Genomic DNA, 13,689 nt, shown 5'->3' on the forward strand with positions numbered 1-13,689 from the left:
AAACTGTTTAACTTTCGGCAGACAGAACTTCACATAACGTTCAGTGTTTAGCGCAAGACCGGTGGTGAAAAACTGCAATTTAGAGAGTCCCTTTTCACTCATCGCAAGCCATAGCAACACCTTTTGTGGATATTTTGATTTCGGAGAAAAACTCACTGAATCAGGCACATCACCAGTTCCCAGATCGTAGTACGATTTAGGCTGCCACTCGTGACCGTCTAATGTAAAATAGGTCTCATCTTCCATGATGCACAGTACATCATTTGTAGCAGTGAACGTTTTGGTAACCAGAGTTCTTAAACATTGTTTCTGAATCACAATTTGTTGTTCCGTAACCTTCGGTATATTTTTCCGTCTACGTCTGGTAATTCCCATTTTCCGTAAAGCATTCTTTACTGTATTTTTATCACAGTGAAATTTCCTACCAAGTTCTCGCTATGATTTCGCCACCTTACCTGCTGTAGCTCGTCGAAGTTATCTTAATACTTTGGGATCACTTAAAGTCGATTTCCGTCCGCTGCCGATCTTCCTATCCACGTTCATACCCTTCTCTACTTTCGATAGAATATTATACACCGTTCGTCTTGAATATCTCACACTCTGGAAGTGTTTCACAAGGTCTGACTTTTTAACATTCGGATTGTATTTCCAATATTGCACGATTATTTTACGACGCTATTCCTCATTTAACGCCAAACTCATTTCGTTGTGCGTCATTCTTCTCCTGCACTTGCTAATGCACGACAGATAAAACTAATCTTCCTGCATAGCTCATATCGTGTGCCACGGTCCACTGTTGTCAGGGTTTGCAGTGTTGCAAATTTTGTGCAATTTTTTCACCATACGTTATTTTCAACATAGATGACGTTCGAGCCTGGAATGTTTTAAAAATATTTTCACTGACGGTAGAACTAGGGGAGGGAGAGGGGAAGGGTAGATTAATATATAAAAATAAATAGAACTTAACTCTTGAACCACCCAACCGATCTCGATCAAATTTTCAACATACATGACATTCGGCCTGGGATAATTTTTATCATGCCGTGTCCCGCAACATGGAGAGGGGAAAGGATTATATAAAAATAACCGAAAATGACCAATATCAAAGAGCGCTTTAGTAATAGTAAAAACGGAACACATCTATTTTTCCTTAATTTAACCCAGCGAAATTGGGGTGCGTCTTAGATTCGAGGACGTCTTAAATTCGGGTGATTATCAATTGAAGAAATTATTAACGTGTTATTAAAACTACTTTGCTAGCCATAAATATATATTTTTTATTTTGTATCATATTCAATCATTCAGACAGCGATAGTGTCCTGCGCTTGCGCAGGACGTGCAGGTTCACTAGTTCTTTTTAAAAGCACATTTGGGCACCCTCTATTCTTCTCAACACGCATATTTGAATTCCTCTATTCTTCTCAGCACACACATGTGAAAATCATGTACACGCTTAACGTTATTTTTTTAGTAACAGTCAAGTTTTCACGTCGTATAGAACAATAGTGTACATGAAACATTTAATGCATTTGTGTCGTGCGATATTACTGAGGGGCCCACAAAATATTTTTTCTTGTCAAAAGCTTTTTTCTCAATACCTATGTTTTTATTAACCGTACATTTTTAAGATCTTTCCCATAAAATTATCTAAATATTGAAAACTTATCAGTTTTCATAGTCATCGTAATTTCTTATGTTACCATCGCTATTGCTTTAGTCTATTTGGTATCTCTATATTTAGGAATATTCATCTTATATTCTTTGCAGCTTTTCTTCAAATTGTCTAATTTCACTACCTAGGCCATATCATCTGTTGTGCAATACATTTGACTCTTCTCTCTCTTACCAAAGTACTATCTTTCATACTGAAATCTTCCTTACTGACCATTCACCTTTATTTGTAAAACTCTGTACATTTACCTATAAACTAAATTAAATCAAACAAATTTTATTTTCCTTACTCAATCGATATCTTTATTTAAAGCCAAATCTCATACTCACAGTTGCCAGAATGTAGCCTTGTAAAGCAACGTAGGTGGCCTAGTTTTTTCTTTCTCTTCTTTGAACTAGATTGTATTGGTACATGTATTGAATGAAGTTGGAGAGTGCTGTAATATCCCTTACAATTTCACTTTTCACTGTCATTTTCAGTTTTGTTCTGGGTTTTATTCATTGGCTTATGTTCTTTATGGGTCTTTGATTCTTCCATTCTATCCCAATTTTATATAGTAGCCCTACTATTATCAAAATTTCCCAATAAACTCGATGAAACTCTTCTCTAAATCAACAAATAGTAACAACACCAATATACGAATACAGTATTAAATGGAATGACCGAACAAAATAGATAAATATCAAATACTTGTAGAATGGTATAAAACTTTAGAAAAGATGTAATTTTAAAAATTATCTAAAAATGACAAAAATGATACCATTTCGAGTTTAAAATTTATGATTAGTATTTGTAGGTGGATCTGCGTTGTTTATCGCATGTCAGAAAAATAATGCTATGCCAGTGAAGTATATATCCCGTTCATTTTGTAGGTAACCTATGCAAGAGCTTTATACTTGATTGGTTGGATTAGAAATTAGCGTCCAGTTTCAGCACTGGGGCCATATTAAACATGGACCTCTGAAATCCGAAACGAATGGGGATGGTGAAATCCGAACCACTTTAATGTATTCAAATTTCAATGTTCTCTCACCCAGAATCGAAGCCTGTACCAAAGGTGCACGCGCTAGTATCTAGACCACCAGGCAGGACATCTTAATTACTCAAGTTAAAATAACAGTTAGTACAGTAAATTCAAAATGATTTATGAGGGGATCGGTGGCTCAGTGGTTGAGGGCTTACCTCTGGTGCATGGGGTCCTTGGTTCGATCCCCGACAAAGCAAGTTTGTGGTGGACAACATCGTATACGTGAGTTTCCTCGGGGTACTCCCGTTTTCTCGCACTCGCTCACACCACCAATTATTCCATCATCATTTACTTGCCTTAATCTTCGGTCCTTTAACCTGAAGGGCATAAACGTGGGATGTCAAACTGAAAGATTTCATTTTATTTCATTCCAAATTGATTTATCATAACTACATGTAAAATCTTAAGCAATGAAGTTTCAAATTGTTCTCTCCGTTGATCTAGTGGCTACCGCGCTTGCCTTTTTTTACACGAACTCCTGGGTTTGATTCCTTACGAGAGAGACTTAAAAATTTGGACGCATTACGGTATTTCGAATCCCACATAAAGTGCAGGTCCACATTTAAATTACCTAGATGCTGAAAGGACACTAAACTTCAACCAAACAACCAAATGCTTCTAATGTTTATATAAAGAAACCTTAAGTTGTAGACAAATTTCCCAAACATCATATATTAACTAATAAATAATTGCTACTTAAGATACAATCAGAGAAACATCAACCAACTTTGAGGAAAGGAATTTCCATACAATATAGCCGTCTTTATCAGCTCTTCTTTTGACTGTGGACCAACTCGCAGCGTCGTGACAGCGTTGGAAAATTCCAATGTGGGATAGTTTTTAATGCTAGCAACGTTACATTCTTCTGACGAATGGAAGCAACTCACTTCGTACACTTGGACATCGAGTTCAGTCAATGTTCTTTTCACTTGCCGAACTATTTTCAGCGATACTTTCGACGGAGGATCCCCTGCGGAAAGAAAATAAAATGTACTATTAAATTTATGAATAAATCTTCAATCTTTTAGTTACAGCGTCCTTTCAAAAGTCGCATAAACGAATGAATGTTCAGAATCTGAGAGAATAATTGCCACATTTTAAAATAAACGTTTCAACTTTTTTTGTAGATTTGTATATTTACTCAAAATAGGGTAAAGCGTCTGAGCAGTAGAGCGCGCATCTCTTGCATTGGAGGACTCTGGTTCGATCTCAGGGCGTGTGAGTTTATGTTGGACAAGAACATCATGTCTGTGAGTTTTCTCGAGGTTCTTCCATTTCCTTCCACATTCTCATTCCAAAAATTATCTCATGATCATTCACAATCATTAATCATTCGATACGTTGGTCTAAATGACATAACCGCGAAACGTTAAATTATAATTTCATTTCATTTCATTTGTTTGAAATGTGCTAATAAAATGTTATCTCTTACGGTAATAGCAACGTCAAAACATTTTAAATGTTGTATGATTTCAAACATTTGGTTATAAGTCATGCTTAATGTTAGTTTCCATTATTTTTTCCACACGGAAATTGCATTCCTCATCTTTGTTAAGTTTGTAGATTAAATAAAAGGTACTGAACTTGTTACAATTAAGTCAATTAGACCGGAGTTACTACTGGAACGAAGGAAATCCATTCTATCAGTTGGGTTCTTCGAAAAGTAATAGATTATGCCACGTTCTTGGTTATTATTGAAATATTTGTTTATGAAATATAAATGGAATAGGAGGGCGGGGTGAAAAGTTCTCGACCTGACAATGAAAGACTGCGAATTTCAGATCAATAATGATTTTATTTTTCGACGTAATCTTCCTTAACTTTAATACACTTGGTCCAGAGTTTCTGCAACATCAGTATTCCTTCCAGAAAGTGAGAGTCTGGAAGGTTGTAAAAATAGTCATCCATGACCCTCTCAACTTCTTCATTCGATGTGAAGCGCTTCCCAGAAAGAAATTTCTTCAAATGCGGGGAACAGATAGAAGTCCGATGGTGCCAAATCAGGAGAATGTGGGGAATGGCCGAGCAAATCGAACCCCAAATCCCGCAGTTTCCCCATCGCCAACGCACCCTTGTGCACAGGTGCGTTGTTCTGGTGAAAGATAATTTTCTTCTTCTTCAAACCAGGCCTCTTCTCGCGAATTTTGGCATCCAGCTGGTCAAGAAGGTTGAAGTAATATTCGCCTGTAATTGTTCTCTCTTTTGCAAAGTAATCAATTAAAATGATCACTTTCACATCCCAAAACACAACTAGTCATGACCTCTCCGGCCGATACGATCGTCTTCGCTTTCTTCGGAGCTGCACCACCGGCTTCCACCCACTGCTTGGACTACTGTTTCATTTCTGGCGTTTCATCCATTGTCAGAAATCGCCGTTCAAAATCAGTCGGATTTCCTTTTCAATCGGTCCAAAGATTGGTGCTAAAATCGTTTTCGCATTTGCTTTTGGTCGGCAGTCAGCAAATGAGGCACCCATCTTGCGCAGAGCTTTCGCATCACTAGTTTTTTGTACAAGATGTTTCGCACCCGTTTCTCCGATATCCCCACACTCTCAGCTATCTCACTCACCTTCACTCGGCTGTCGTCCAACACAATATCATGCACTTTTTTGATTCTTTCCGCTGTGGTTGCGGTTTTCGGCCTTCCTTCACGTGGATCATCTTCGAAGGATGTGCGACCACGTTTAAATTCAGCTGCCCATTTTTTAACGGTTGACATGGAAGAAGCAGAGTCCCCGTAAACTTTCGTCAACTTCAGATGAATTTCCGTAGGGGTTAATCCATCCAAAACGAAAAATTTGATTACCGCACGATATTCAAGTTTATCCACTTTCACAACTAACACGCAAGACGTCTTACTGTAACAACGCCTGCACACAAACTACTTGACAGAACAAGTTGACCCTGCTATACGAACAACTGAAAAGCGCCCCCAGGCAAGAACAATAAAATTTTGCTGATTGGAGTGCCATCTCTAGGTCAGGCCGAGAACTATTCACCCGGTCCTCGTAGTTAGAGCCACTTATGAGAAAATAGTTTTTTGTCCGGTGAACTACCTTTATATTTCGGTTGAGAATAAAATTTCGAAATATCCTCCATGGAGAATTGTATTTAATTAATGTTTTAAAATTTGATATTGGTATGCCAAACGATGTGGCACCTAGACCTGAGAAAAATCCGTAATCCGGACAACGGTATATTGTACAAATATACAGAATCCTTATGTTTAGCATACGTTTTTCATATGCTACATACTTTTCACACTTAGGTGTTACATCATGTTGTTGCAGGATGTCTGACATCTAACAGTCTTCCGTATCTTACATACTTATAGGCCTACTATGTTACATATGTCAGCTATATGTCACATACATCCATTTGAATGTAAGGTCCTAACCCTATATACATTTCTTTCTTTCATACGGAAAGTATATGTAGATGGAACACTTATACGGGAAGTATTATAAAGCACACGTTTTCAATTATATGTTTGATGCAGAATGTCACCTATGGTCGTAGATTAAGTCCAAAAACTACAGCATCTACGCATGTACCCTACGTTTCTACGTACTCCACATGCGTTTTTTTCTTCGTGTAGGAATGAAGAAATTAGCGTAATCCTAAAAGCACTTGTTACGGCAGTGTAAATGCACGAAAATCTCGGGTTTATATTTTTAACGAACAAAACACTTTACTGCTGTTGTCTCTGACGCCACCAATAAACTATGCCTTCCGTCTTTTTTCAAGGAAAGTAACATAATCTTTGAGCTTCTTAGCGTGTAGTTTGAGAAGCTCATATTCGATTCCTGGTTGGAGATCATATGACTCTATACTTTGGATTCTACGTTAAGCTGTAAGTCCACACTTTAAATAATCTTGTGCTGAAAAAGTACACTAAACTTTAAACCAATCATCGAGTGACACGATGTATTACAGGACTGTTAATGAAATATTTATTTACGTAATATGAATTAAATCATAGGCAATAAGCAACTGTAAGATTTTTGTTAAAAAAAAAAAAAAAGGTTGGTAGCTCACAGTAGGATTTAAAAACGGTATGGTAGCTCAAAAGCTTCATTCATTAGTTTGGCGACCACTGCTTTAGATGAAAACCTGCTTTTTTCGGAGGGGGAAATATTAATCGCCTTTTCCTTCTCATTTTTCATGATATTGTAGTGTTTGGATTCTTTGTTTTCCTATTATATAGTGTGTTCTACAAAAGAACTAACAGTACTTGAAAGTCCGTATGTTGAACCGAGGATGGCTAACGTTTCAAAATGATATTACACTGTTTTTCACTATGTGTTATGCAACCAACTTACCATTAGTGTCGTTTTGGTTGCCTAACAATCTGACTCAAACTGTCAAGCAAGAAAGCACAACGAACAAGGAAACAGATATTTCATCTCTCCTCTCTCTCTCGTCTCTTTTAAGTTTAACGTAGCAGGATTATGCCATTTAGGCCAAGGGAGATGGATGATTTAGGCAAGTGAATGATGATGAAGCAAATAGTGGGGTAATAATGTGGGAGGAAATAGGAGTACCCCAGGAAAACTCACGGACACGATTTTGTCCAACAGAAACAGATATAAAACTATTTTGATTCTGATATAAAATTGCGCTTATATCTTTGTCTCCAATAGTAAAACACTTTCATGTGAGCTTCAAATATTCTGTAAAATAACCTAATATAAATTCAGTTTGCAAACTTAAAGCTATTAACGGTATGTTACAGCTTAACATGATAGTAAATGTTCATTATTTACGAACATTTTAATATAAACCTTTATAAAAGTTCTCTTATCAGGAGTATTGCTACGGGGAACGATTTTCTGGTTCCCCGAAATGGGACTAGTCTCTTAAACGTTTATTAATCTTGTACAATTCTTACAGCATATTACGAATGTTTATAATAGAATATGGAGGATTAAAAAAAAAAATTGAACCTTGCTAACATGTTAAAATAATTTAAACAACTGAAATTAATTACCCATTTTGTTATTCTCATTTGCCTGACTGAATGCACAAAGTTTATTATTATATTATTGCACAATAGTGTTTGGTTTGTTCTTATTTCTTCTACAATTATTTCCTGTACTATTTATGCACATAAATCCAAATTCAAAAAAATACACTTCTATAAACACTTTTTATTTCCTTATGAATAATTTGGGTCGTTGCCAAATATAGAAATAGAAGGAGAGAAAATAGTACAGATGACTAGTTTTCAATACCTGGGTAGTATAATTAGTGATGATATGAATTGCGAACGTGAAATAGAAGCAAGGATAGAAGTGGCGAAAGAAGCCTTTAAGAGGAAGAAAAGTCTTTCTTTGAGAAAGATTCATAAAATACTTTGTGTGGAGAATTGCACTGGTGTGGGGCAGAAATATGGACATACGCAGGGTCGGATCCAGGATTTTCTGAGGGGGTGCATCATAACTACCAAAATTTCCAGTCTCATTAAAACTCTTCAAAGTGACATGTCACAATATTCTTTACATCTGATACATAGAACGGGGTGGGGTGTATTTTAAAGAGAGCCGCAAGTGATATGCAGGTAAAATTGTTCTCTCTTCCTGGCTTCTGTTTTCTTCCCTACTTGACAAATGTTATATTACTTTGCTTGGTGAATTCTTTTCCTCCAATCTTCAGAAAATTGACTTAAACTATTGCTTTCGTAAAATCCCTCTTTCTTTTAAGCCCCAAACGGAAACATGAGAGCAGAAAGTTTCGAAAAATGTTGCTATTTTCACTGCTAGCTTCTTATTTTAGATAGTGTATATTTACAACAAAAGGAGGATGCACGTGCATCCCCTTAATGCGGCCCTGGACATACGCAAAAATGATTTTAAAAAGAGACTAAAAACTTTTGAATTGTGGGTGTGGAGGAAAATTAAGAGAATTAGCTGAGTCGATCAGAAAACAAATGACAAGATGTTAGAAATGGTAGGGAAGAAAGGAACAGTTTTAGATATTATTAAAAAGAGGAAGATAAACTGGTTTGGACATTGACTAAGAAGGAACTATATCATGAGGGACGTGCTATAGGGTATGGTAGCAGGAATGAGAGAGAGAGGACGAAGGAGGCTAAAATTGATAGATGGTTTCAAAACAGAAAAATCATACGTAAAGACGAAGAGGATAGCTGAAAATCGTAGAGCATGGAAGCTTCTCAGTTGCGGCAAGTACCCTGCCAATGACAGAATACCTGATGATGATAATAAGGAAGAGGAGGAGGATGGATACTTCATTTATTTATATATTTCATACAAACTATAATTCTAACTTCATACACTGTCAATATCCATGTTTCAATAAGGTAGCATATTGAAAAATAATAATAATAATAAATCTAAACTTTTATATAAATGAACATAAGTGAGCGACTCATCATCACTCACTTAGTAGTAAGCCCTACTACTGTGGACAGAAAATTCATTTTGTCACGAAAACCGAGGGATAAGGAAAGATTTTCCGAAGTACGTGCTATAAGAGGGGGAATGAAGAGGAGTTCAAATTATTTTCATTCATGCATCTCACGAATCCCTCAAGTTAATAAAATTATGCTATACGTATCAATTTCCCATTAAAATAACTAAACACAAGTTTTAATGTTTTTTTTTTTTAAAAAGTCCACACCTAAAGTAGCAAATAGGACAATTTGTATAGTAGTCAAATATCCGTTTTCTTACTCAAAGAAAAAATCCTATGTCCACTGTGAGGATTTGATTAAGTTGAAAAATGTGAAGATTGGTACTTATTCTCTACATTAAAAATAAGGGAATACATGTCTCAAGGTTTCGAAAATTCTACTCCTGCAAGAGGGAGATGCGAAAATTTCTATAACGTTAAAATTTCTTATTCTTTATTCAGAAAATGCCGAATGTGAGGATTAACTTAAGTCAACAATGTGAAATTTGGTATATAAACTCCTTATTGAAAATTAGCGAATGCGCATTGAAGCGCTTTCGAAAATTCTTTTTTCTAGAGAAGGGGAACGGGAGGAATATATATAATATTTAAATTACCGACTTTATATTCATTAAATCTTATTCTAACCGTGCGAAGAAGAATAACTTCTGTTAATAATAATAGTAATAATATGTTTGTATATGTATTTGTGCGAACAAATTGAAGTCGTATACTGCTCACTGATCTAGTGGCTAGCGAGAACGCCTTCGATGCACAGGGCCCCGGGTTCGATTCCCAGTGGGAAAGCTTTGAAATTTGAATGCAGTGTGTGGTTCGAATTCTACCGTAAATTTGTAGGTCCACGTCCCATATAGGGTTAGTGCTAGAAAGGGACATTAGACTGCAAACAACCAACCAATCAAAATTGAAGTAGTTTATTATCTAAGATACGCGTATTCACGCTCCATCATCGATCATGTTCGATGTAGTGGCCACAGGTATGTATAATCACAATTTCTGCTATAGCACACTTCGTTTCACTACACCTGATATATTGTCCCCTATTGGTTGCAAGCTTTCCAGAGACCATTTACCGTGCATCTTGATTAAAAGCAATGACTATTTGAGAAATCCAAAAGCACAGTAATCAATAGAACTAGTATCTGGACCCTTAACACGAATACTTTCGAACGGAATAGCTGGGGAAAATTTGAGCGAAAAAAGAGTAAAACTAGTGTCGTTCATATTTAATAATCATTTAAAACATATCTAATCTAGTTAGAATGGCAATAGAGCACTTACAATCTAAGTAATACACAGTCAACGATGGAAGTAATGGATTTTTAAGTGTGTTCCTCGGACACATGGGTTGCTCCTCATAGTCTCCGGATACAGCTTGAGCCACCTCATCATCCTGTCTCAACTCAGCTGTAACAACAGAAAACCAATAAAATTATTCACGTATGTACCATATTTTAAAAGACAAGTTTTCTATAATTAGATCATGTTGAAAATTGCACAAGCATCACAAGCAGTATGCGCTATATGCATCACTCTTGGAGACACCAAATAGTGAATACAATCAGTTTCATCAGATGGCGACAAATAACATACTTATTAACAATATAGAATTTGTTTTTTTCGCCATAGAGTACTCGAAAATTATCCATGAGAATATATCCTCACCATGTCATTTTGTTCAGCGTAACGTGACCTATCAATTAATGTCTTATCTTTAGATAACATCATAGATAAACAAAAACTAAAGTCTAATAGTAATAGCTAATGATAATTTTGGGTTGTATTGCATTAAGGATTACAATTATTTGTCTGTTGTATGACAATAATAGTGATTGTGTCAATTATGCGTTTACGGGTTACAAGGAGTTAACTACTATCATTTGTTTTGAATTTTAGGGTTCAGCGAGCTGGATCTTTGTCTTGTTTGCTTGTTGACACATATTCTACCTCTATCTTTTCCTTGAGTTACAGACTATCTCAATCGCACAACTGCACCACGGTCAGACAGAGTGCTATAAACAGAGTTCTGGGCTGTAAACGCGTGGGATAAAGTTCTGTTACCTGGTTTGATATCACGGAAAAGAAACAGCCTTTTTGATCACGAGTTGGCATCCGAGTGGAATTCAGATCCGCCTCACGCAAAATAGGCCGTAAGCTATCTTAAACTAACTGAAAAATGTCGCAAGTAGTGACATATCTGCTAATGCTTATCATTCAAAGCAGTTAATAATATTGGTTTATGCTCAAAACCCTATCTTATCTATAACCTGTCTTTTTGGATAGCAAACTGTCCCAGTTGCTCAAGTGGCAGGACGTAAAATCCGACGGATTCGAGCTAGCGATTAAGGTTTGATATCTGGTTTTCCGGTATCTCCTTAAAAACCTTATGAACACGAACCAATGCAAGAGCAAAGTTAGTTCTTGCTCATTCGTTTTCAAAAGGGCAAGTTACCGTTAACAAATCGCTATATGGATCAAACTGCGCATGATATAGGCTACTGACACAGTTAGTTAATAGGTCATTAAAAGCATTGTCATGGACAAGACCGAAATAAACGCATTGTAATGAAAGAAAATGAGTTTTACGAAAGGTTAAAGAAAATATCACAGAAATTTAAGGATATTGGCCATACGTCATCCCCAAATCACTCTCTTCCGAAGGAAAGCATATGTATTTAATAGACGATTGAGGGAATTATCATTGTAATAATAAAGTTAAACAATGAGGACGAGAACTCACGAATTAAATCAATAGCAGCTTGACTATTCGGGAGAAATGTACGATAGTTGGGACCGAACGATATATCTTAACCACCTACCACCAAGAATAGGTCGTGAAGTTATCCCGTTGGCAACTTCTAGCCCAGTGGAAACCGAACGGAACTCTGCGAAAGTAGATGTTGAAAGAGATGAAAAATCAACACTGCAACCTAAAATTATCTGCCTGTCCTAGTATGGACGAAACACCACCAGGTACAGACCCGAAATATTACAAGAGAAGCTGGTGTTGGCAAAATGGACTGTAATGGTTTATGTAGAAACTACCCCAGTACAAACTATTGAACTAGAATCTATGCCGGGTGTAGGTACAAATAGGTGATCGATACCTGTAGGCGTGAAACTAGATGCAGAAGTGTCTAAAACTAGTTTAACACATGTATCACAAACTAAACCGAAAGTGAAATTTCGCCTGGGCCGACGACAATCGCAATTTACTTTCCAGCTAAATATGAAGTATCTGAAGTTCCCTCCTAGTCTGCATTAAAGCAGTCCGATTTAAAACTTTGCGAATAGACTGGAAGCGAGTGACTCCCTTCCGCTTATAAAAGTAAGAATGAGGCCACATTAGCGAGAATTAAGGAATCAATGAGAACATATCTCTCTCCATTAATAATAAACCTAGTTAGACTTTTGATACGAGGGATGCTAATAAAAAAGTTTATGATATGGTCATTCGACGGATAGACGATGACCGGAAAAAGCTAGGTATCATATTTCAAGCCAATCCGACGGCCCCAACCGGTGATATATTACCAATAAATACTATATTGGGTAAATTCGATGTTCATGTTCGATCAGATCGTCTAACGAATAAGGAAAATATTATTACCCACACGGATTATAGGTTCCCGAAAATGATACTGATAGAAACTGATCTTGATCTAAAGGTATTAATATCCAAAATGTCCAATAAGAGAGGAAAAGATAGAGAATCAAAAAGGCGAGAAAAGGTACTGCAAAATTATCTCTATTACCATCCGAAGACAACGTTTGATCTTTATGAGAACCCTTCCTTGCTTGAAAGAAAAAGACGTGCACCAAATAATTCCTAACCTTAATCATTATTCCTTCTTAGAATTCAAGATTAGTATTTCGTGTTACTTTATTTGGTATTTTTATAGAGCATATCTCCTCTCTGGTACTTGAAATACAATACTCAAATGAAGATATTACACGTAACATACCAAGTTCATTGAAACCGCTATCCATTGTCATAATTGCAGCATCTTCAGCCAATTGATTCGCTTCTACAAATTTCAATTCATCCGAAACAAAGTCAAATGCATCATGAAATTCATTCATTATATCAAAGTCTTTCTGTAAACAAAAATAACAAAAGATAATTAGTACAATGTGAACTAAGAACTAAAGTTTTAATACTTTGAAATCTTTTTTTTTTTTTTTTTAACAGATTATGCTTGTAATAATTATTATAGCAATATAAATAAATAGCTTTAAAATGTCACGAAAAAGTTATACTATATGAAAGAAATTATAACTCATTAACTTTGAAATCCTTACGTTCATGCGCAACAGAGAAAATAGCGAGGAGTTTCCTTTTAAAGTCACCATTCTACATACATATACTTGATCGAAAGTTAATCGATCATGGCGGAATACGGTGTCACTAATATTACATCTATAATTGAGGATTAAGTAGTTTTCTATATACGATAAGGTTTGACAATATTTCAAATTATTTTTTTCGTTGATCTTATACCCGTTTGTACTGACAAAATGAATTAATCACATATTTCTTATGAATATATTCGAAC

General features: G+C 36.1%; 1 protein-coding gene across 1 annotated transcript in view; it reads right to left on the reverse strand.

Moving 5' to 3' along the window:
* Nucleotides 1-13,689, reverse strand: part of LOC145686053 (thioredoxin domain-containing protein 16-like) — an 88,095-nt gene that overhangs the window by 22,515 nt on the left and 51,891 nt on the right. Inside the window, exons 9-11 of the mRNA XM_081758939.1 lie at nt 13,099-13,231; nt 10,415-10,540; nt 3,450-3,669 (exon numbers count right to left, since the gene is read on the reverse strand). Of these exons, the coding sequence (XP_081615065.1) occupies nt 3,450-3,669; nt 10,415-10,540; nt 13,099-13,231 (479 nt within the window). The remainder of the gene's footprint in view (nt 1-3,449; nt 3,670-10,414; nt 10,541-13,098; nt 13,232-13,689) is intronic.

This window comes from Thermobia domestica, chromosome 5 (assembly GCF_964235325.1).
Source record: "Thermobia domestica chromosome 5, izTheDome1.hap1.1, whole genome shotgun sequence".
Taxonomy (NCBI): domain Eukaryota; kingdom Metazoa; phylum Arthropoda; class Insecta; order Zygentoma; family Lepismatidae; genus Thermobia; species Thermobia domestica.